Source organism: Thermobia domestica, chromosome 4, assembly GCF_964235325.1.
Source record: "Thermobia domestica chromosome 4, izTheDome1.hap1.1, whole genome shotgun sequence".
In the NCBI taxonomy this organism is placed as follows: Eukaryota; Metazoa; Arthropoda; class Insecta; order Zygentoma; family Lepismatidae; genus Thermobia; species Thermobia domestica.
In genome coordinates this window covers 29499195-29525340 of record NC_137457.1, presented here as the reverse complement: position 1 = coordinate 29525340, position 26146 = coordinate 29499195, and the positions used below count along the sequence as shown (strand labels likewise).

At 36.7% G+C, this 26146-nt stretch overlaps 1 protein-coding gene and 1 non-coding gene across 2 annotated transcripts in view; both read right to left on the bottom strand.

The window, feature by feature from the left end:
* LOC145683799 (carboxylesterase 4A-like) overlaps window positions 1-8556 on the bottom strand; it is a 105010-nt gene extending 96454 nt beyond the window's left edge. Inside the window, exon 1 of the mRNA XM_081755385.1 lies at window positions 7995-8556. Coding sequence (XP_081611511.1) covers window positions 7995-8096 — 102 coding nt within the window. The 5' untranslated portion in view covers window positions 8097-8556. The remainder of the gene's footprint in view (window positions 1-7994) is intronic.
* TRNAR-CCG (transfer RNA arginine (anticodon CCG)) lies at window positions 3335-3406 on the bottom strand. Its single transcript has one exon. It is a non-coding gene; the product is annotated as a tRNA-Arg (tRNA).
* Window positions 8557-26146: the final 17590 nt, after the last annotated feature.

Here is a 26146-nt window from a genome sequence, read left to right as displayed (position 1 = left end):
AGTACTTGATTCAGGAGCTTCAACTTCTTGATCATCATCAGAAAAAAGATCGTATTCTTTAGGTGGGTCAGGAACAGGTAGTCCTCCATGTGGAACAGGGCGTATTGCAGAAGGAATGTTAGGATAGATCAAGGCCCGCTTCTTCTTCGTGGAAATTCCCTTCTTGACGGAAGGAACCATACAAAAATAACAGTCTCTGATATGGTCGCTTGGCTCCCTCCAAATCATGGGCACTGCAAAAGGCATTGAGAGCCCCTTCCCATTAATCCAATTTCTCAGATTGCTGGCACAAGTATTACACACAATGTGGGGTGCCCAAGATTTATCTTGGTCTCCAATTTTACAACCAAAGTAATATTGATAGGCTTTTCTTATTAGTGGTGTTATAGTCTGCTTTTGTGAGGAAAATGTCACTTCCCCACACGTAGCAGAAGCTATCTGCACTGTTTACACAATTTGGCGGCATTTTTGTTTATTGAAATCCTCAAAATGTCACTTGAAATAGTTCCGACAACTATTTAAAAATATACATTCGAAATACCAGTATTTTTGCGTACTTGTAGTTGTATTTTTATGTCCTGCACTACACAAATGTCACACCCAAAACGTTGATAACTGCACTAAACCCGTCTTTTCTAACAATAGCAGAACACTACTGAGATAAGGAACACAATGAAACCAAGCGTTCATATAGTTTCTCCAGTGTTGCCGGATCAGTGTAACATTTTACCCCAAACGAAGCGAATATATTTATTTTTAAAGCGTTATTATTAGACATGCCTGTAAAACGAAAAGTAGAGCTAAAATTCGAAAATAACTTTCAAATTCGTGATCAGCACCACAAAATCAATAAGAATTAGCTGATTTTGTTCAATTTACATTTTCGTTGTTGAACAGTGCGGAGTTTTTGAGAATAACATCCATCAATTTATTTTCCATAGAGCTCCCAAATTTACCAGGAACTGACTGGAGCTCGTACTGAACTTCAACTAGAGCTATGCATTAGCTGAGAAGCATTCCTCGTGTCTCTTTGTTTCTGAATTGATATGGAGACGATATTAAAATGCCTATCATTATAGGATTGGATTTCTCATACCGTCTTAGCAATTTTATGCGTATTTGCTGTGCTTATCGGTTGCTAACATTATTTGCCCTCCATAAACTAGGCATTCTTCCACTTTCTCATGCAAAAACCCGCTCTGTTGTACCAGAATAGACACTAAATGTATTGAAAACACAAACTAAAACTGGGTTTATTCCATGCTATACACTGTAAGCATATATCTGAAATAAAAACTTATAGAATATGCTGAATATGCCCTTAAGTACTAATATATGCTCTAATCTTTGAAATATGCATTTCTATACCCTATAAAATTTCAAATTCGAGCTCTACTACTGCCGTTAGAAACTCCTACCAAGTTTAACAGAGATGGATATAAGCAAACAAATATGCATTTGCATAAAAATCCGATCTCTAATGATGATGGAAGAATAGGTGGAATGAGAATCTAGAAGGAAATGTGAGTACACCGAGAAAACCCACGGACACGACGTTGTGTAGCACAAAACTTACTTGGTGGGGATCGAACGGGGGACTTCATACATCAGAGGTAAGCGCTCCGCCACTGATTCACCCTTGAGATACAAACCAAAATTATGATTAATTCTTAAACTTTATTATTTTTTTTCTAATTTACAAGATTGTGCAAAGATAACAGATAGATCGTATAACACAGAATAAAGTTTTCTTCTGTTGGGACATTTACTTATTTATTATATATATATATGTCAAAATAAATAAATAAACGGTGGCACAAATACCACTAACAGTACACAATGGTACATGTAAATCTGCAAAGTCATAGAAATTGATCGTGTCCAGCCGCGCACCCAGAATTTCTTGTTGGGATGGGTCCAAACTTTGGAGGGAGAGGTCGAATACTACAAGCCACTACTTTTCTGTAATATTGAACGGGCATTATTCTGCACCCAAAAAGACGATAATTAATTGTAAAATACTTTCACCTATACAGGATGGCTCAAAAGTAGGTATACAGCCCCGTACTGTTCAACTCACTGCTTTTTATATCATTTTTTTTATTGTTATCCATCAGGTAGACTTAGTTTCTTTATTATTTATTCTTAATGTCTTTTTACTTATATCTTAAGCTCGGAACAGCTGAAGCAAATAAACCTATGAGCTAGAATGTTATACTTGATCAATTCAGGGGTGTATACTAGAGACCTGCACGGGCCGGGGTTGGACTCTTGTTATTTCTTTGGGTCGGGTCGGGGTTGGGCCAAAAACTTTTAAAAATTTATCGGGCCCGGGCCGGGATTAGGCCAAGAATTTTTTAAAAAAACGGGCCGGGCCGTGTGCGGGTCAAAAATCTCCAAAACTTTTCGGGCCCGGGCTGGGCCGGGCCTATGTACATTCGGGCTGGATTGGGCTCGGGCCGAAAAGTTCGGCCCGTGCAGGTCTCTAGTGTATACCTACTTTTGGGCCACCCTGTATTTTCAGAAGAAAATGACAGAACTAGATTATTTTTATAAGAGAAAGATTTAGGATTTAGATTTCTGGGCTGTCTGCATCTAAGACCATTTAGCCCGTCACATATGAGGGATGAAGTCCCTCGGAGAGTACACTATCCGGGAAATGGGAAGGAAGGAAGCGGCGTGGGCCCTATAAGTGAGGTACCACCCCGGTATTTGCCTGGTGTGTATGAGGAAAACCAAGGAAAACCTCATTCAGAATAGCTGGCCTGAAGAAACTTTTAACACTTTTTCGATGAAGTGCCCCTACCAGAAATCGAACCCGAGACCGCTCGCACTGAAGGCGACAGAGTTAGCGACTACGCTACGTGGGGTCAATTTATGACAAAGAATAGAGATGAAGTAAAAGATCAAATTTTCAGGCTACATCAATCATTTCCCTGTTTATCAAGAATAGTTTTATTCAGAAAGTATATATACGTCTTAAGTTAGGAAGTTTTTTTTGGGGGGAACGGGGTTCGGACCCGGTGGACCCCCTGTGGGTTAGACCCTGATCATGTCCGTGTGTTTTCTCGGGGGTACTTCCGTTTGCTCCCACACTATCATTCCACCAATTCTTCCATCATCATTCACCTGCCCTAATAATTGTCTCTCTTAGCCTAAAGAAATGAAATGAAATGAAATCTTTAAGTTTAACGTCCCACGGATATGCCGGTTAGGCTAAAGGAGACGGTGATAATGAGAAATGAGTGAAATGGTGGAATGAAGAAAGTGGGAGGAAACGGGAGAACCCCGAGAAAACCCACGAGCACGGTGTTTGTCCACCACAAAGTCCACACGGCGCGATCTGGGATCGAACCAGGGACCCCTAGCACCGGAGGTGAACGCTCTACCACTGAGCCACCGCGCCCCACTCTTAGCCTAAAGAGAGTAATCGTGTGACGTTAAACTGAAATATTTCTTTTCAAAGAAATCGGCTTGTATAAAATGTTGAAATTTTCTAAATTTTTAAAGCTTTTGTGTGTGTGTGGCTCGTCGACTATAACTGGGAATATCCTGATTCGAAATATGATTCATGGCATCTTTCATAAGATAATGACCATATTGGGAGAGGCGTAGGTGTAACCGGAAATTGTAGAAACAAATATTACACGAACACACCTGGACATTTGTCTTAATCGATGAGTATGGTCAGCATGCTTTCCAACTCCAATATACGAATCCTTCGCCTTTCCGGTAAACAATTACTGTCATCACGTGGGTAACAGTGTTGCCATGAATAACGACAAGTAATTTTATTTCATTCTTTCTATTATGTGTATTAGAAAATGGTTAGTGATTATGCTAAACGTGAAAGTGCTTTGCTTATTATTATTATTATTATTATTATTATTATTATTATTATTATTATTATTATTATTATTATTATTATTATTATTATTATTATTATTAAGACAAGTGCCGTAACTATGTTTAAATTTAAGTATTAATATACTGTACGTGTAACTTCATGTTAGTGGGCAGAAAAAAAGTCAAATGTAAACAATTAAGCACAATTTGAACTTATAGAGTACAGAAAGCCGAAAGCTTCGAGGAGATAGTTAGGATTAAATTTCTGGGCTTTCGGCAGCTACGGCCATGTCAGATCGGGATGACGCCCCTCGGTGATCATACTGCCTGGGGAATGGCGGAGGAAAAAAAGAATTGGGAAGGCAGGAAGCGGTCTGGTTAGTACCATCCCGGTATTTGCATGGTATGAATAAGAATGACTGGCTTGAAAAAAATATCGCTTATTTTTTTCGACCGAGTGAGGAAACAGTTAGTAACAATAATACTGAAATAGGTCGAGGTCCTACGTTTCGTTGGTGGCTTATGACTTCTTATTGGTGGGATTGAAAACTGTCAAGAATGATGAGGGTGGATTTACATAATTCTTCTTTTTCTTCTTTTATGAAAGTAGTGGATATTCGAGACTTATCGTATTGTTAGGGGTTGAAACTAATCCAAAGGGAGGGCGAGGGCCGCGGTGGCTCAGTGGTAGAGCGTTCACCTCTGGTGCTTGGGGTCCCGGGTTCAATCCCAGCCCCCGCCAAGTGAACCTTGTGGTGGACAAACACCGTGTGCGTGGGTTTTCTCGGGGTTCTCCCGTTTCCTCCCACTTTCTTCATTCCACCATTTCATTCATTACTCATTATCACCGTCTCCTTTAGCCTAACCGGCATAACCGTGGGACGTAAAACTCAAAGATTTCATTTTTAATCCAAAGGGAAGGAGAAATATTTACCCATTTCGAAAAGAAAAACATGTTTAACGCAAGGTGACCAGAGCTTTTACTTTCAAAAACGGGTCGCATACGAATCGGCGACCGGAGGGGAGGGGGTGATTATATATATATCTGACTTCCACATTGCATTTTGAGACTAAGCAGTGTTTTCAATTTACAAAATATACAAGTAAGAATGATAACAAGCCGTTTCTAACTTAAGTACAACCCAACAATACTTTTAACCACTTGAACAGTCAGAATTCCAACTCAATTTCCACTTTAAGCACAAAACACTCAATTCCCATTTGAACACCGTACCCCTAGAAAGACTCAATTCCCATTTTCAGAGTTGGCAACCGTACCCCTAGGAAGACGCGGTTCTCAAGTTGAGATCCAATGATCTAGTCTATCCGCAAAATATTTATACAAATATTACTTTATTAAATTTGTTACAGAAATTCATTGTGTGAGGAGTTTAAAAAAGTTCCAGCAACGATGATCAGTTACACCAACATTTGTTAAATAGCTTAACGATTCTTTAACTAACACTTCCATATTTTTATACACACAATATATTAACACTGGTTAAGATGAGTAGAAACGTGGAGTCGTGGAAAGATTAGTGAAATCACATAGGAAACATTAAATGGTACTATTTAACGGTAGGTAATTTCAACGACCGATGGTGAAAGTGACTGTAAGAAAAAGAAATTTTTTAATTCAGTTTTCTTATATATATAGTCATATGTATATACGATCTAAAACGCTTGTTTTTCGCATGAGGAAAATAAAAAAGGAAATGAAATATAAGTTTCACGTCCCACGTTATGCCGGCTAGATTAAAGAAGGCAGTGATAATGGGAAATGAATGAAATGGTGGAATGACAAAGTGGGAGGGAAAGAGAAGAACTCCAAGAAAACTCACGCACACGGTGTTTGTCCATCACAAAGCTCACTTGGCGCGAGCTGGGATCGAATCAAGGACCCCATACACCAGAGATGAACCTCTACCATTGAGCCAACGCGGCCCCGATTAAGGCAAATGAATTGTAATGGAATATTCGGTGGAATGTGAAAGTGGGAGGAAACAGGAGTGCCCCGAGAAAATCCACGGACACGCAGGGGCATCGTTAAGGGGGTAAGGGGGAGCTTCCCCCAAAGTTAACCAATTTCTTAACAAGTTGGCAAATTAAAATACTTACTTGGCAATTTGAAGAATGCCGTTTTGTTCAATTGACTTAATTGGTGTATCCTTTTCTTAGGTACCCAGTTGCTGTAAATTATTATCAGTTCTTCTATAGACTTGGCATAAATTTTGTGTAGTTTCCTATCTTGAAATAAATTTATATATTCGTTTAAAGCTTCTTTACTTGTTGCAACTCATATAGCCTCGCTGCTGAAAGGGACGCTAAACTAAAATCAACTCAACTCAACTTGTTGCAACTGATCACACTTCACTTTTGTTCATTCGATATTCCTACACATTTTGATGAATCTTTAATGAAAAATCAGAAAATTGTACAACTTAGTAAAGCAGAATAGAGGAGGCGTGCAAAATGAAAACAAAGACAGTCAGAAGAGGAGTTTCGGTGGCAGGTCTCAATGTCGAAAGTTGGACGAAAATTAATGATTTCTTTTACAAATTTCAACTAGAGACATCAAGTTTTTGGAGAAGGAACTTCATACTCTATCAAAGGCAACAATCCGTGCCGATTTTTTTTTTATCTAGAATTTTCTTCATTGTTAAAATGGATTAATTGTTGAAATGGATATCCAAACCTTTAACAATGGACCTGTTTCAACAATGAAGAAAATCTAAATAAAAAATTGGCACGGATTGTTGTCTTCGATAGGTTATGAAGTTCCTTCTCCAAAAACTTGATGTCTCTAGTTGAAATTTGTAAGAGAAATCGTGAATTTTCGTGAAAGATAAAAAATACATGAGAAAGATACGAAGACTGTAGTGACACCTTTCGGCAAAACTTGTCCCTTTTCACCAACCTTAAGTAGACGAGATAAAGAGGTATTTGTGTGCAGGTTAGCCTGGTCCTCAGTGAACCCTTCAATTGAGTGTTTATGTAAATTAGATCCCTACATCATAAGTAATAAATATAGCCTACCTTATTCTTAGTTTTTTAATGCATTTCTACAACAGTTTATAGCTTTAGAAGTTCTCGTGAGGATTGGCTGGCGGGGATTACCTAACCTAGCCATGAGTTGTCAAATTATCAGTTGTGTATCGTGGGTGTAATAATAATCCTGAGTTTAGGTGTGAAATTGGACTCGAAAGCGGAACAAGGCTGTTCGCATTCGTATCTCAGACGGGGCATAGAATTGGACGAATATGAAAATGGTTGCTGTAATAATTTTCTACAGGGTTGGTAAAAGTGAGACTAAGACTTTCGAAACACTTGGCAATTTTTTTCATCAAGACTTGGCAAATTTTTTATCAAGACTTGGCAATTTTTTTTTTTATCAAGACTTGGCAATTTCAAGTTTCATCCCCCCCCCCAATCTTGTAATGCTCGCTACGCCGCTGCGGGCACGATGTTGTCCACCATAAACTTTCTGAACCAGGGACCCCACGCACCAGATGTAAGCGCTCTACCAGTGAGCCACAGTGTTCTCTTCACTTTGATTGAAATACATATTATAAGAGGGAAGAGGGACTAAAATTTCGAAACCAATAATATCATGAACGTATTTTGGATATAGTATACATGAAGCTGCATCAGTTCCCGAAGGAGCAGGACGCTCATACTTTTAGGGATTATTCATTGAGTGTGTACGAACTTACAAAGGGGGTAACAAAGCGACTTTTATTTACTTATGGACTGATACGAAAATAAAAAAACAACGTACCTGTACTTTATATCTGCATGTGTAGTGCCCTTGTACTTTATCTATGACTGTGTGTGTGTGTGGGGGGGGGAATTTAACGCTTATCGCATGTCTTGTGCACATGGATACTTTTTACTATTGCACTACGTAGAAAATTTATGGTATTTCATACAGAAGAAACGCAGATCAGGGGTTCTCATGTATACTATTACCCGTATTTTTGCCGTGCAAAGAACGGAAGCAAAGACTGAAACATGAGTTAGGAGTCCGTAGGCCGAGTGAATGCGGGAGTTTAGGGGCGAAATTCCCAGCTTGGCGAAGGCTAGTTTATAATAAAATGCGTAAACAATGATAAATATTGTAAACATACAGAAAACATTTCACTACTTACCCCTCTAATGGAACCTTGTTTTGTGTTGACGAATGGCTCCTGGCACTTAACTACACATAAAACACACACTAGTAACAACAAAATGTCATTACAAACACACATGTTGATGCTGTAGTTCTGTGATCAATCCAAATATGACATTGAAATTTGATTTTGCACTACGACCTGCCATCTATCGGTTCAAATCGTTCCACAATTTAGAAGGCAAAATCGTTACCACTCGTCTAACATAATGCACTCAGACACCAAAGACTATTTCTGTTGTAGACGGTAACACGCAGAAGATATGCCACGCAAAGACGTACTTAGCTGTAACATTGTGGAATATAAAATACACAAATAGGTTTCGTAAAAAAAGAACTAACTGTCCTAGTGTGAATTAAGTTTTGGTTGTGATGCGGGTATGGTGTTAACTCTATTCGCAGGTGCGTGTGTTATGTTATCATTATGGAAACACAAGAGTGTCACTATTTCTCTCAACAGGAAAGGCTCAGGGACATATGTTTGATGTTTATACGTATAGCACAGGCCTTCTTCCTCCGTTCAACGCATCGGTGCGAGGGAGGGACCCGCTGTTACATTACGTCCGGTCTCATTGTCTGACATCCGGTTGTGGTTTAAGGTCGAGCAAAATACGTTTGCGAGAGATGGACTTTTCCGAGAGATGCTTTTTTCGGTTAGGCTTTTCAATACAAGTATGCTTCGTGGTGTACGGTAGGAGGGGGGATATGTGAGGAGGAGAGGGGAAAAAAGGACATCAGGGCAAACAAAACACACATGTGACAATCATCATGCAATAGTCATGGTAGAGTACTTGTATTTCCCTTTACATATACCTGTCTTTTCGAGTTAACGCCATACAACATCCATCACAAGCAACAGCTGCATTGTTAAAATAGATTTACGTAACGCGATTGCGTAGCAAATGCATTGATTACCTCAAATCGGAAGTTAAAATACTTAAAAAAAAAAAAAAAAAAAAAAAAAAAAAAAAAAAAACTTCGCAATGAATGGAAAAGCAATGCTTGAAGAGTTGACAAGAAGATTCCACCCTTACCAAAACTCCGATAATATTACCTTATATAAATCGTTTTAAATGCAATAATTCATATTATGTAAGTAGTGGTTTTTAGTTCCTGTTTTAATAAGTACACATTATATGCATATACTCAAGGGCGTAATCATAGGGGGAAAATGGCAGCCTAGCACCAAAAGGATGCTATGACCCCTCAAAATGAGGTTCGTCTATTATATGCTTATTAAACTAGTTTAATACTTATAGCAAGTGAAGTGTGTTTATAATAAAATGTGAAAAGAAAAGCATTTTTAAAAATCTTCCCTAAACCACGTCAACACCTTAAAATAGTTAAAACAACTGTAATGAATCACCCTCCTTGTACTCTCATTTGCTTAGTTGATTGTACACAATCGCGAATTTATTGCTATATTTTTACAGAACCATATCAAAGTTCGATCTATTTTTTCCTTAGGTATTTTAAACTATTCATATCAATGTAAACTTAGTCAAGCAAATGGACTCTCATAAATATTTATTATTTCTCTAATGAATAGCTCACTCGTACGTTTCCTTCCACCTGTGATTTTAACTTCACACACTGTCAAGATCCATTTTTCAAATAGGTAACATACAGGAATAATAATAATAATAATAATAATAATAATAATAATAATAATAATAATAATAATAATAATAATAATAATAATAATAATAATAATAATAATAGAGTTATATGTGTGTCATATTTATGTATGTTTGAAGAGTTTTGGTTTGCTTACACTACGTAAAATGTCTGCCCTCGCCCCTAAAAATGTCATGCCCTTCTAAAAGAAATTGCTGGCTACACCACTGTATATGTATAATAGATTTTGGTGAATTTATGATAAAATATACTAAAAGTACTTACAGTTGTCCAGAGCCGTATCCACGGGGTGTCTAGGGGGGACGCTCCACTAAATTTTTGCAGGCCCCCTTAAATTTTCACTGTGGCTTGCAAATGAACTATAATATGGTTGGATCGCCCCCCCCCCCCTCCTACATTTTTGGGCTAGCTATCGGTCTGCAGTTGTCAGACGTAGAAAAGAATAAAGTTGGTAGTGTGCGTGCAATTTGCAGATGGCGCTAAGTCTTAAAGGATCAATTAAGCATGCCAAAGTATTTTTAGAAGTTGTGAAAAAGAAAAATGAAAAAGAAAGGAAAAAGAAGTAGAAGCAAACATGCAATTACTATAGTTTCTGATCAATTTCGTATCTATGTAGGGGTGAGTGGGAGGTCCGTCGGGTCCGTACCTCCCCCCCAAAAAAACTTCGTAATTCGACATACATCTGTACATTTTCTTAATAAAAATTATACTTCGTTTAGCTGAGAAATAACTGATATAGAACAAATATTTGACCTTACTCATCGTTTGTACTGCTTCTTTTCTAATAAAGACAATCTACTTTTATAATTTTTTTGTGGGAACGTAGATAGCAGTGTGTTAAAATTAGAGTTTTGTTTCGTCTGGAGAATAACATCCGTTCCATACTGTATAAAGGTAGTGTCTTGTTTTATTGGACTCCCCCAAACTTTGAACCAATCCTAACAAAAATTTTCGGATGCGTGCCTGTTTCTGGTATTTTCTTTTCTAAACGAAATTTTGCTATTTTTTTTTCGCAAAAACAGCTTTCTCTTCCTCCGTTTGTTCCAACTGTGAGAATATGAATCGTATAATAACAATAATGATACAATAACAATATGAGCACCAGAGATGGAATGAGTCAATGAAAGCTTGACTCATGACCCACCACCCACCGTGACCCACTCTGATCCACCATCCACGAAAACCCATCGTCATCTACTCTGATCCATGATCCACACCTTCCTCTCCATTGACTAAAGAGGAACTTGTAATAAAACAAGGCTGTGAAATTATCACTAATCGGAGTTTGAATTTCTACGGTCAATCGCTCAAGCAACGCTGTCTTACAATACAAGTGGATCTGACCTTTATGATATAAAATGGTAAAGTGTTTGTCGTGGGGCATATAATGATGAATTTCAATTTAATTATCATATATAATTATTTCTTTGTTGACTTACAGACATTTTCAGTGGAAAATAGGATGAAATTTGAAAGTCTCAAATTAAGGTAAAGTAGACCAACTTAAAAAAAAAAAAAAAAAAAAACTGTAAAATTCGACTATGTCTTAAAAGCTAAGTATTAAGCCCTATTGCTATTATTACAATTACAAATATCAATGTCCAAAAGTGCTTGAAGTTCTTTTCTCACTTAGATATACTCATCTCAAGTAAGTAAATAGAAATAAATAAAAAAGGAAGAAAAATGGAGTAAAACCACAGATTAAATACCTCTGGTAAACGAAGGTTTATTTATTATTTTGTGGTCTTGTTATTTTCTCTGTGGTAAAACGTAGACAAGTGTTCAGAAGGTGCTGGCTACAATGCACTGAGTAAAGTGGGTCGGTGAGTCAAGAGTGTGTCATGGTGGGTCGGTGGGTAGTGGCTCGCAGTGGGTCACGTCCTGTTGACCCACGACCCACTGACAAATCATGACCCACTTGACCCACGACCCACTCACTAAATCTCTGATGTCCATTATCTCAGGTGAGTTGTTCAAGTTCTCAAAGAGATTGCAATGACGCCAATTTCTGAATAACTTTGGATAGAGAAGGCATTTACGTATATTTAGTTGTAAAGTATATTTTGTTGTTAGATATTCAAGCAATGTAATTCAGATTCTCGGAGATGTAAGCAAACTTTCCGGAAAGGTTCCTTCGGGTTCCCTCTCCCAGGATCGGAGCCCGTGGAAGATTGTGTATTTTTTTTTTTTTGGTAAGATTTCATAGTGTCCTTCTTCAAAATTTACATCCTCTAGGAAATTTAGGTACCAAAAAAAATTGCAAAGAAAAATAGAGCCAGGAAACAAAGAAACAGCATAACAAACTAAAACAAGAGTAAGAAATTTAGAAAGTAGTCAAGACATACAAGAAACTCATTTTTGTATGTCTCCATACAATTCCATAAATAAAGGAATATTTTTCTACAAAAATATGTGCATATGGAATAGACATACAAATTCAGAATTTCCAGCAGTCCGGTAACCAGCCCAAAAATGTAGGGGAGGGCCCGGCTGAAGTTAGGGCGCCCGATCCAACCATAACATAGTTCATCACTATATTATAGTTCATTTGCAAGCCTACCATGAAAATTTTAGGGGGCCAGCAAAAATTTAGAGGGGTCGCCCCCCCTAGATCCCCCCTGGATACGGGCCTGATTTCCAGTCCAGAATCAGCATGATTTTTTTTTTGTGTGTGTGTGCTTAAGGTTTCTTAATCTCCGTTTTAACTTGAAGTCTTCTACCAAATACAAGTAGATATACTACGAATTAATAACAATTATATTGTACATTCTTCTTCTCATTACATAGAACCAGGGGCGGATCCAGGACGGATTTCTGGGGGGGGGCGGTGGGTTGTAATACTGCTACTTAGAGCTTCTTTTAAGAGCTCCAAACTCTGGGTTATATTTATATATAAAATAAGAAAGTTTCCTCTTCTGGGGGGGCGATTGCCCCGATCGCCCCCTCCTGGATCCGCCTCTGCATAGAACAAACGTTGCTATAGGATACTGCGAGTAAAATACGAGGAGCAGTCAAAATTTCCCGGAATTCTGTTGTAGATCTTTATTACAACAATATAAACACACATTTTCTTAATCGCCTTCAAAGCTGACACCTTCGAAATATATATATATATATATATATATATATATATACAAATACACACCCTTGTCTCACCACTCCAGCATTGGCAGAGTCCTCTTTTGGTATCTTCCGAAATTCAGACGTCGAATTGGTTTTGATCTCTTCTGTGTTAGCGAAACGGAAAAATGCCTATTTTTAGCTTCTGGAAGATGATGCTAAACTGTTTTTAAGGTTATCGAAATCTCTGAAGGTAGATTTTCTCCATTTTGCACATAAATTTGATGTTTATGCGTTGCCCGATCTGTGAAATTCCACCAAGTGATCACCATAAAATCCTTCGTTCAGCTACATTACTGGTACACTGCCAGTCATGAAGTGTTAATACTTGTCAAATTGATAATTAGGCAACTTAATGACTCTACTCTACAAGATTCATTGAGACTGTATCACAATGGCCAAACCTAGAACAACCTTCCGGGAACATTTTGATTGCTCCTCGCATTATTATTAGGAGATTTATATATTAAATATTCTTCTATTTTAAAACACAATTTTCAATTTGAAAAGATAAACAAATCTGGATTAATTTGTGTGGACTGAAACACAAGATAACTCTTTAAATATAACCTCAGATTAAATAGTCCACGAATTTTCAATAATTGCCAATTATTAGAATTTTCGAATAAATACAAAATTATAGAGCATATTAAGCTAGTGTTGTTTCTACATGGTCTAAAAAAAAATCTTGAACATGACCAGTCAATAGCTCAAATTTACACGACAAAAGGAATATTGTTCAAGACACTTGAACAAGAGTCTCGGATGAAATTGAAGCTACTTTAACACGATCTGACACGTATTAGTTCAAGACAAGTGTTCGAAACTATGCGAACAGGTGAAAGCGACACTATGTATTGATTTGGCTCAGATTTGCCCATGAATAGCTACAATATTACTGTTTCTTCCCTAGCTTTCTGCAGACATTTAGAATTTAATATATACCTGTTATATTAAATCTTTTAGAAAACATGTCAGTTGATTTAGTAGCTAGGGATGCGCACGAGACGAGTCGAGACAGGATTTTTCTGACAAAATTCGAGTCCAAACACGGCTCTTCCAATAGTAAATGTCTCGACATTTTTCGAGTCGAGACACCACTTTTACTGCACATTTTCGAGACGAGACAGCCACAAATCTTGTCTCGTGCGCATCCCTATTTGTAGCTAAGCCACCAAATTTTTACTAAGTATTTTGGCCCTTTTACATCAAATGCAGATTAGGTTGGCTTATGTTAAAAGAGTACAGTGCAGCTATAAAATCGTTCTCTGCACTAAGTTTTTTGAGGGGGTGGGTGGGCTATTCTTCATATGGCGTACGGATAACATAATCACACTCAAGGAAAATTTCTCAAATCGTTTCCAAAAATTGTGGATCAATATCACAGGCTACTGACTGCCTTTTTGTTTTAATTATGTTTCTTGTATCGGTGACTGTTTTAAAGGAGAGAATATTTTTTTCTAGCTACTAGACTTTCAGGCCTTAGACGATGTTCGGTACTGTTTAAGAAGAGTCTATCATAAAAATGATAATTTTACAGTTAAAATGAATGAGTGCATATGAAAGAGGATTGTCTGGAATATTATTTTTCACTATCGCAGCATTTCTGCACAATGTAGCAAACCAGTATTTTATGTTTACAAGTTTAAGGTACTAATATCAAACCCTTACAAGAACTATAGTAGAGTTAAAATGAGTGAATGTGATATCGTTTCTTCGCTGTTCTCGTTTATGCACATACTTTCCGTCCAGTGGTGTAATGCTAGAATTTTTGGTAGTATTCCCTTAATCGTTTTCAAAAGTATAGCGTATACGGAAGACTACTTGGCGTATACTCTCCGCAATATACGCTCATACGCTGGACTATAAAAATTTTAGGTAGGCATAGAGGAAAGTCGTCTGGTATCGGACAGCGGATGGTATCAGACAAAAGCAGTTTTCGTAGTTAGTTGATCGAAATGAACTAGCCAAGTCCACGCCATAGTGAATTTGTCCGATGAACGGTGTATCTCGTGCTTCAAGGTTTTTGTATTTTTGTGAGTGATCAGGTGCGCGGAGATAGATTTGTGTGCCTGCAACTTCTCACAAAGTAAATGTATTGATATATTATTGCTTTCACAGCATTTATTAGAGTGTATATATATTATAATTTAGGCGTATAGTTGCCTTCGTGTTGTTACAAGTTGGTAGATAGCCATTCATAAGTTACAAGTCTTTCGGCTGGTATCCGACTGGTAAGTAAACTTGACGTTTTTAATGGTTTCTGACCTTTTCAGGAAACCATGGGGAAAATACGTGGCAATTGGAATGAAGAAAATATGAAGTTGGCCATGGACAAAGTTATTTCCAAAGAAGCACGTGTGGCTAGTGCTAGATATCAGTAGCGGCTCGTAGTCTGCACAAGCACCGGTTGCAATGTTGCAATATAAAGGTATGTAGGTACGCGCAAGTGTTCCCCTCCCCCAGCATTCTTGAGTCTTATCCAAAAAATATTCAGGAAATATGAAGAGGAAAGTCTTTTGAGCTCTATTTGTATATTATTGATTAAATTATTTCTCCTAATATTGATTTAATATATAAGCTATTTCCTTTTTCAAACAACCACTATCAATGTACGTTTATACACTATTTATATACAAAACCTCTACACTCATGTTATTGAACACGAGATAAATCGAATATATAGTATGTGCTGTAAGCTATGAATGATGGCGTTAATCCGAAAAGAAGAAAAAAAGCAAGAAAATTGCATGCACGCAATTAAACAAAATTATTTAATTATATAAACTATGCATTATTTTAGAATCGAAGGTCTTTCTTCCATCTTTTGGGCTTCAAATTTTTCTATGACTTTATTGAAATCCGAAATGCTGCTCGCCAAGTTTCTCTGAATAGAAAGCATCGCTACCGCAAATATTTTCCGCTTTATTTTCTTTAGGGTCCAGAAACACCTCTCTCCTCCGACAATATGCATTTTGTTAGCATTTCTTTGTATAAATATACAGTACAAGTCCATTTTCAGAAACCAGGTATTTTTGTCTGTAAAGAATCATGAAATCTAAGATGTTTTCCTTCGAAAATGAAAGAAAAAAAAATAATAAAATAAAATAAAGTAGTTTAAGATTCCAGCAAATTAGGCTAAAGAAGACAGATGAGTATTGGAAGTGAATGATTTGATATTAATTTATGCTCTCCGCTGGAAATCGAACACAGAATCATGTGCACGAAAGACACAGAACTAGGAATTAGACCAGTAGTAAGACATTTTCTTCTTCGAGACTCGATCGACCCCCCAGAATAGGATTTTTTTAAAAATAAATCTTATCCCAAGAATTTTCACCTTTGTATTATAAATGTTAAATAAAATCTACTGACTTCGAACGACCACCCCCAAACTTTCAGCCTGGATCCGTCCCTGCTACCACCAGACATATTTGTTCCTTGCGAGTTTATGTTTTGTGAATAACTTCTTTCTTCCAAGCGTCTGTATCTCGCTCACCCTGTCAATTGAGTCAAGCACTGCTAAGCGGAGGAATTCGTAACTATTACAGAAGCTGACCAGTTGCGGAGAAAATGCAACCGCAAGGGACCAATACGGGAAGATAGGAGCGATGCAAGAATAAATCCACTTTCCCATGTTAAGAGATAGGAGCTCGCTACCATATGCTCAATGTTACTGCTTCCAGTGGCAACGTTCGCTGCCACTGGAAACGTAAATCTCTCTCTTTCTTTCCGTTTTTTAATTGACTTTTTTCAGAAATGCATCAATACTGTTTTGCGCTCAAGAGCAGAGGTTTATTTTTTACTGATACACTACTTTAATACTTAAAAATAGTTTTAGTATTAAAAAATATCCGGTTGCACAACCATGCAACATATAGTACCAGCCGCCGCTGCTAGATATGGTGTTCCTTAGAGTACATTGGAAGATCGTGTCGGAAGGGAAAGAGGTAACAGCTAAGCCTCGCTGCTCGGATAACAAAGGCACATCTAATAGAACGTGACCAAGAAGAAATACTATACAATCATGTAAATGCTTTGTATAGTTAACTACCCTAATGCCACTAAGAATATCAGAATTTTTAAAACTAGTTTAGAAACCTGCTGAAAAACTAAACATTATCATTTGCGGATAATCTTTTGATGATTGGATACAGCGCAATATATGTAAAGACTTGGTACATGAACAATATGAAAATTTTGAAAGCAGACTGTTTTATCATTGTGATTTGTATCAGAATAAAAAATAACAACTCTTGATGAGACTAAGAATTTTAAAATATATTTTTTACTCTTATTTTAGGCTGTATTTCAAAGCGTAATAAAACTATTTTGTGTGTAAGAACTCCTGTAAGTAAACAGCTAATATTTGCAATTTGTTTTGTTATTAAATTACTTCAAAAGACCAATTCTGTATAATTTTATGTTTTTCCGATACCACCCTCCACTTTTTAAGAACGCTAATTTGTGTTCCTTTGATTTTGATTTTTTACAAAAAATATATATTATTAGTTTTTACCTGTCAAATCACCTTTAACATGTTGTGTATAAGATACCAAGGTATCATTTTGTGCATTAAGTAATTTGATATAGCTATTTTTCAGCCTGACAAACTAAAAAAAGCTAAGGTGCCCGATACCAGACGACTTTCCCCTACGTCGTCTTATCAGTAATGTCAAAGCTTGTAGAGAAATTAGTAAACCAGTAAATTATACGACTATATAAATCATAATAATATTATTCCTATTATTCAATCCAGTTTTCGTATGCATCATAGTACTGTCAGTGCAATGCTCGAAGTAACAGACAGGATAACTCTCAAGTTGCAATCATAGTCCTCTTAGACCTAATCCAAGGCCTTCGATCTAGTTAATCGTAACGCGTTGTTGGCTAAACTAAGGTACTATAAATTCTCTGATACCGTTATAAACTGGATTGAAAGCTACTTACTAGGCAGGAAGCAGCAAGTATATCTTAGGATAGCTCAAAATCTCTTATCTTCGTCACTCGTTATAAACAAAGGAGTACCTCAAGGATCAATCTTGGGTCCCCTTTTATTTTCTATTTATATTACTGACCTCATACATTCCATTAAATACTCTACTGTGCATTGCTACGCGGATGACACACAACTTTGCATCATGTCATCACCACAAAATATTGAACAAACTGTAGAACTTGTTAATAGAGATTTGACCTCTATATCTGAATGGTGTACTGATAACGGTCTTGTCATCAACCCCAGTAAGTGTACATTTACGATTATAGGAACCTCACAACAGTTGAGTAAAATCAAGGCAGCGGATCTAAAAATAAAAATTATGGACACTTATATTTCTTACTCTACCCATGTGAAAAGTTTAGGACTTATATTGGATAAGGAATTAAATTATAATAATCATATATCTACTCAGTCTAATAAAGCTATTATTTTATAACGTCGACTTTACAAAGCCAAAGACTTTCTATCTCAGTCTATGAAATTATATCTCACACATGTTCTTGTTTTATCGTTATTAGACTACTGTGACGCTGTATATGGACCATCTCTCTCCGTTTACAATTCTAAAACTATACAAAAAATACAGAACTCGTGTATTAGATTTGCCTTTAGCTTAAATAAATCGGAACATATCCTACCAGTGCTAAATAGAAATGATATTTTAACAATGTCGAGAAGAAGATACCTACGCTATAGTTGTCTGATGTATAAAATCCTTAAAACTCAATCCCCACATTTATATTGTAAATTTACAAAGCGGTCACAAATTCACTCACACTTTACGCGTAACAGTGAGAAATTCAATGTACAAAGACTTAAACTGAGTATAGTGCAAGGATCATTTTCTAGGGCAGGTCCGAGAGTATGGAAAACGATACCAAAAGCTCTCACGGAAATAGAGTCATTTAATTCATTTCGAAATTTATTAAAATCACATTTGATGAAATCCCAGCGACTGGCCTCTGGCACTTACGACATGTACAGTTTTATGTAACAACTTAGCTAAATCCAACAATATCGATACTTTTTTATTGCATACGTGACTTGTTTATTTTCTGATTTATTCTTTTACTTGTAATTTTTACTTTTTTCTTTTTCGTTTCATTTGATGTGTAATGTTTAATATTGTATTCTTTTGACAAGGGTTAGGTGGTAGAGCAGCCATGGTTGAACCTCGCCCGCTTCAACAAAGATATTTTTCATTTGATTTCAATGCTCCCGTATACGCCCTATTACATCCCTGCCTCCGTCAATGATGCACCTGCTCTCTACAGGCGCATCCCCACGGGCCGTACTGTTGCGCTCTTGTCCTGCCTTTTATTCTCGCTTTTAGTGGCCAGCCGTTTTTGTGCCATAAATCTGGACGCGTATTCATACTATGGGAAAGCACTCGTAAAGTTAAGCTGCACTCATGAACGCAACTCCTACCTTAAGAAAAAACTTCTAAGGCATTTCGAGAGAATTTCGTTATTAATTATTTGCATGATTTATATATAACATGATAGCATGTAATCATTTCCAGGGAACTTCAGTTTGCACACTTATTGTTCATGGGGCCTCTCAGGGTCAAGGTCAACCTTGACTTTTCCACAGGGTTGTCCAGTGACGACGCCAGAGGGGGGGCAAGTGGGGCGAGCGCCCCCCTAGTAGCTACTTCTGCCCCCCTGACTGCCACCTAGACTGCCCCCCAGACTCCTACAATCTCTAAACATTCTACACGTAGTATTTTATATAAGTATCATAACCAATCTCATTGTCAAATTGTAGTCTACTTTCCATGCATTTACTATGTGGCAGAATAGTCTTCAAGCTTTCTTCTTTGAGCGTCTGGGTATGCACGCATATTTCTAGTTTCTAATTTAGCGCCTGTTGAGGTAAATTTTAGTTATACTTCTTTCTTATGATTTTTAATTATTGTGCCTAGCGAACAATAGTAGATTTGGTCGACTTGTTTTCTTCTCATTGGATCAACTTCGATTGGAAACAAAAGAAAGGTAAAACCAGTTACGTAACTTGTTTGTATTTATCCATGTTTGAAGTTTTCAGTTTCATATTTTGTTTTATTTCAAGGTTCTATAGGCCCTACTTCTTTTTTCTGAAACATTATTCTCGACTTTCAATATTCAGAGGATGTGCTTATAACAGCTTAGTTTGCAACTATCAGGGCTTAATTTTTTGAAGGGGATAAAAAGTGTTGTGTTTTCCCTTCCTGCAAATGATAATAATAAATTTATGGAATTAAATTGATTCCCAATAAAACGTATTGTCAGAGTGCTGATCTTTAGTTAGTAATTGGTATATACTAGTGCTCCCTTACTCATTTTGTTTCAAAGTATGACGTGACGTCTGCCATATTGATTAGGAACTGCTGAAAAATTCGTAGCCCAACCCAGAAGAGTGCACGTGGAATGGTGAAATTTACTTCTTCTATACTTCCCCCGAAAGTCAATATACTACCTTGTACAGTGCTCCAGTTTTTTCAGAAAAGTTAAAAAATCTGAAGATTTCCTTGCGCCACTGTTCGTAGCACTACCCCTATAAGATCTAAAATGGGGTCCTTTCAAGTGTTATTTAAGTTTGGGAAATAAGTACACGTAATAGTTAGACGGAGCTAAATCTGCGGAATAAGAATGATGATCTAGACATTGAAATCCTAGATTATACAATGTCAGTTGTGTTCGCAGGGGTTTGATGGACACGGGTTGGATGGTATATTCTCCTGAAAGAACAGAACTCCTTTCTTTTCATTTTCCGCGGCGTTGAACTTTGAATTTTTCTTTCAGTTTTGTAAGTAATGTAGAGATTCTGGATTAAATATGACCGTTGCGGAGATAGTCTATGAGTACCAGAAGAATGTTGCAAACAGTTTCTCAACCTACTTCTGTATCGTGAACTTCTTGGGGCGAGAGAGAAATGAGTGCTACTACTCCATTAACTGTTTCTTCGTTTCAGGATCATAGTGGTGCAACCATATTTCATCTATGGTTACTATTCGTGAGCGAAATTGATCAGCATTAGGGTCAAATTGGAAGAAGACTTCTCTTAATGCCATCACTCTTTTATTCTCCTGATAGATATTTTGGGAACCCATTATGCCGAGAACTTGCGCATACCCAAGCCATTCTGAATTATGCTACCGACGAGTTTCAAAGAAATGCCCAGAACTGAGAAAGCGGGGTGCAGCCAGACCTCAGACTATAATAAGTATATCGTGAGTTTACTATACACTTTAAAAACCATGTAAATGATAGCTTAAATTATTTTTGTCACTCAAAAACTGGGGTGGCCTAGGTCCTCCGGCACCGGGCTATATCCACCACTGGCTGAAATGCTGTAATTTTCAAGAATAATGTCACAATCCATGACTTCGAAGAATTTGCATCCATGACTTCGGGAAGAGTCATTACTTTTAATCATTCTGGATGTAAAACATAATTTGTTGAGAAATCGCCACGTTTATACTAAGCCACTTACTTCTTCACCACTGTATATAACGGAGGAGAGTCCCGTGGTGTTTCACTGATTTCCTAATTAATTTACTTCGGTGACTTTCCTTTGTGGAACAAAAATGTTATAACAGTTAGGATCTGGATGTTTCTGAAATTATCTAATTGGGCACAATCACTTCAGAGGCCTGAGAAACAATAAGAATTTCATTATTAATATGAAAATTTGTATTTGTACATACAGAGATATGTTTTCCTAACTACGGTTTCATTTTTCTACCTAGTACCTACACTCCTTCTGGATTGGACTACGATATTTTCAGCAGCTCCTCATAAATTCTCTCTCTCTCTCTCTCTCTCTCTCTCTCTCTCTCTCTATATATATATATATATATATATATATATATATATATAGAGAGAGAGAGAGAGAGAGAGAGATACGTAGCATATAGTTACTAGACGAATGTGTTACTTGTAGCATACGCGAAAGTAATTCAATTTATGTTTAGGCTTCAAAAGTTGCATTGAAAGATATTTCATGTGCAGACGTTACTTATTTGTTAATTTCCAATTTTACGTGAAATAACTTTAATTTATAATCATATAGGTCTAATATAAAAACAGCAACGAAATACACTATGTAATTTAAAATAAGTCAAACGTAATATGTCATTTCTGGTATGGCAAATAGCCGCCCACCCGAAAATGTATCTGCCCCTCCTTTGCCCCCCTAAGAACTTAAAGCTGGCGTCGTCACTGGGGTTGTCTGTCTTTGGACAACCCTTTGGAAAAGTTGAGGTTCACCTTTTAGGATATAAATCATAAATACCTTTAGTCTAAGTCAGGGACGGCGCCAGGAACGTTTGATGGGGTGGGCGGAAAGAGGCGCACCTAGTTGCTGGGTGGACAGACAATGAAAATGAGAACTGGGCAATGTAGAGATTTTTTGACAATCATTAAATTTCAATTTTTATACTCTTAGCTAAGGCTCAGACTGAAATAGGGGAGGAACAAGAATGTAGAAACCAGCTGTCTTGGCCTTATATAAGATACACTTCCGGCATTCGCCTGGTGGGACTGAAGAAATGCAAGACTTAGGATGGGCTGCGGGAGTTGGTGGCTACATGTTCGAGCTACCGAATTCCGCGTGGCAGACACACTACAATACTTTTTTTTAAAAAACAATAATAACGGTGTGTACTGTGTAGTCGATGCAGCTTTACCTCCTCTTCCTCCAAGAATGCACATAAATGCATATAAATAAAAGAAGGTTCAAACAACACAGACTAACAGATAATACTCTACTTTTCGTTAAGAACATAAAATACACAATAAGTAGGTAAAGTAAAATAAGGATAAAATAGGCTACTGCAAACCTTTTTATCTTTTAAGGATTTATTACAAAAAAAAAAAGTAAGATAAAAAATTAATAATTTATATTTTCTCTCATATATTCTTATTTTGGCACATTAGATTTAGATTTTTTGACGTGATCTCTATATGCAACAGCAAAGACCTATGTTACTAAAAGAATAGGGAATTCGACAGCATGATTGTTTGATCATACCTTACACAGAAATCTTTGAAACTGAAACTCAAGTTTGAAAAACATATAAATTGGATAAAGAATAGCAATTAACAAAACTTCATCATGATCCACAGAGACAACAATGTATTTTAAACTATGAAGGGCTGATCAGATGGTACGAACAAGCTTACAATAAACTTTTATACCTGCACTTTAATTAAGTGCAATGCGTCGATTTTTATGTCCAGGATCGAATACGTTTACTACATCCTCTACAGCAGCGTTTCCCAACCTTTTTCAACTTGCGGCGCACTGCGGGCGGAACTTGAATTCTCGCGACACACTCATAGATATTATTATTTGTAAATATAAAATAACGCGGTATTTTTTTTTCTGTGATTAGCCTACTGATCAGCTCACAGAGAAGAAAGCTCGATCACTGGCTTTTCCCCGTGGTAAATCATTATGCTTATTTTTCATTCTAATTTAAAAATAGAAAACAATTGCAATGAAATATTGGACTTAGGTTTTTAAAACTAAGCTTTCTTTTTCGAAAACTGTATCCAACCTTTCACTAAGAAGAAAGATCACTAAATAACGAACGAAAAAACAGATCTCTTTTAGTTCTAAAACACAAATGTAGGTAATTTGTATGAATGTTTGTTCTGTCGAAAGATTGAATGACATTTTAGAATTTCAAGTTACGAAATAGTCTGCAGCAATAAAGAAGCAATAATAGTCATAACAATGATAACAAATACTTATTTCAACATTAAAAATGTACAGAAAAGTAACATGAGGTGTAACTTAAAGTTGTAGATTCATAGTAATGTGAAATACAAATATACATTTTTCCTTTGTCTTGCAATTTGATTGCTATAGAATTAATAATTTGTTTCGATTTCCTCGCGGCACACCAGCGGCCCATTCACGGCACACCAGTGTGCCGCGACACACCGGTTGGGAAACGCTGCTCTACAGCAATACTCATTACAAGTTTTCTTTCTACTGAAAGGAAAAAAAGATAGCTTAGGCGACCGTTTGCCATTCGATTTCTTAGATATGTTTTAACCCATCTAAGAGACGAGAAAGAACGCTCACATGGTGAACTAGATATAGGAATGGTGACAGCATTACGGCTAATTTTTTAATTTTATGAAAAGCAATTTTGAAACGATTTATCACTTCAGTAAACTGAGAAACGGAGGTAATTTTGCATTGCTTTTCCTCCTCATAACGTTTCAAAACTTTCGGGAGAAGTTTCAGTTCCACCTCTACACTATCTATATCACATCCATAATGACATGCAAGTGGTTCAATTTTCTCAAATGAGAGGAAGCGTTCACTTTTAGGGTGAATACTGCATATCCCACTTAAAATCATTATTCATTGCAGAGTTAAGCCACATTACTACGTTAAATGAATCTTGTAGCTGTCATAAAAAAAAAAAAACTTTCAACCCGATCTTTCTATTTACTCTTTACATGTTACAACTTCTTAAAAGCAAGAAAGGTTTTTCCACACATGCAGCACTGCACTCTAGTGGACAAACAGTGAACCTCCTCATTAAAAACGTGTATTTTGGCGCACTTCTCCCTGTCCAAAAGAATCCGTTGTTTCGGAAGCGGCGAAACTGTTTTTTCTTTTATTTCAGCGGGAGGGCGATAACAGGTAGCAAGCAAGAAAGTTGCCCATCGTTCAACTCCTTGCAAGATGGAAAAAAATGTTTTATGACCCTTTCAAGACTATGTGTACACGGTGAAATATGGTAGGGTTTCAAGATTTTTTTTTTTTTTTTTTTATGACAGCTACAAGTATTTCTAACGTGGCAATGTGGCTTTAAACAGGGTCCTAGAACACCAAAACATACATTACAATCGAAAGTAATAGCTACTGCTTTTGAAGTACAGGATGTCACCTTTATTATTTTACTTCTGTTACGGTGGGCGGTCGCCCACCCTTAATGCCGTAAGTCTTAATACGATGCTGGAAACAACTTTGCGTAGGGTCTAAAGTGCTTAATAGTCTCTTTCCTTGTTTTGTGCTAATGTATTTGCACAGCCTGCGGAAAACTCGTGGCTTGCCTCTGTTTGTCAAAACGGAGTTATAGACAAGCTCTAGTGAAAACTTAATACGGTGCTAATCACAAATAAAATCACTTCTGAATCACTCTATATAATTTTTTACTGAGTAAAGATTAAATGCATCCTAGCAAAGGAAACACACATTACGCAATATAAAACAGACAATAACATGTTTATAGGGAGAAGTTTTCCGGTTACAACACGATGTGAGTCAGCTAATATGTCCGTATTCACGTCACTACATAATGTGTTATTTTGCTGAACGATCCATGCAAGAGTTGTATATTTATCTTCAGATCATCCATCAATATAAATACATGAAGGCCTCAATTAAATTATTTTGAAGAAGACAATTGTTGTCAACAATAGGCAGATTTTTTTCTTTCAGAGGCATCGTATTGTTGCATCGTTCATGTAACATCCGCTAGGGAAAGAAAGAAAAAGAGGAAGAATATGTAAAGCGTTACAAGTAATTGAACAACAGACAAAAGAAGGAGATGAAAAGATAAAAAGCAAAAGAAGCGAAACCAAAATTTGTGTATCTCTAGAAAGGCGTGAAGGTCGATGGTGAGTTTAGGTGAAGGTAGGAGAACGGAATGTCGGTCACACTTAACATGATGTCTTTACATTTCGTATCCTACAATTCGTTCTTTTCTTTCATCTCTTTCTTTTGGTAGTCAGTAATCGTTTAATGCATTAAATTGTGATATTTACTCATCCTTATTATATATGAAAATTAATCGTGAAAAAAAAATGGAAAGGAATTTATTCAAATGCTTTGAATATGAATTCTTCTACCATGATTTGTGTAATGTTTCAAACATAATTTAAAAGCACGTTAGCTAATGTATCCGAGCGTCATGGTGGTGAATAACATGTCCCTTGTCTCTTCCCTCTATGGTTTCCATATTTAATATTAATCAACAATTTCGTTCCTGTATATCAAACAGAGCAAAAGAAAATACTGTAACAATAGTGAAAATACTTTAACGCCCCTTGCCCAAAGGAGTTAATTTTTCCAAAATTACATCAAATTTACACTTGGAGGTTTCAGAAGAACATTTTATTTGAAAGTTGATATTTCCAGGCTCAACGATTTCGGAGATTTAATGATAGGTGAGTGAATGGGCAAGTCAGTGGATTGTAACTTGCAGTATGATTAATCTTATTAATGCGCATATCGTGGTTCCTGTGTTCGATTTACCATTTGTTTGTAATGTCTGGAAGAGTCAAATTTATGGCAAGATAAATTTGACTTTCAGTCTGGGTTTTGAAAAGTCATTTGAATAATTATAGTAAAATTATTTTTAT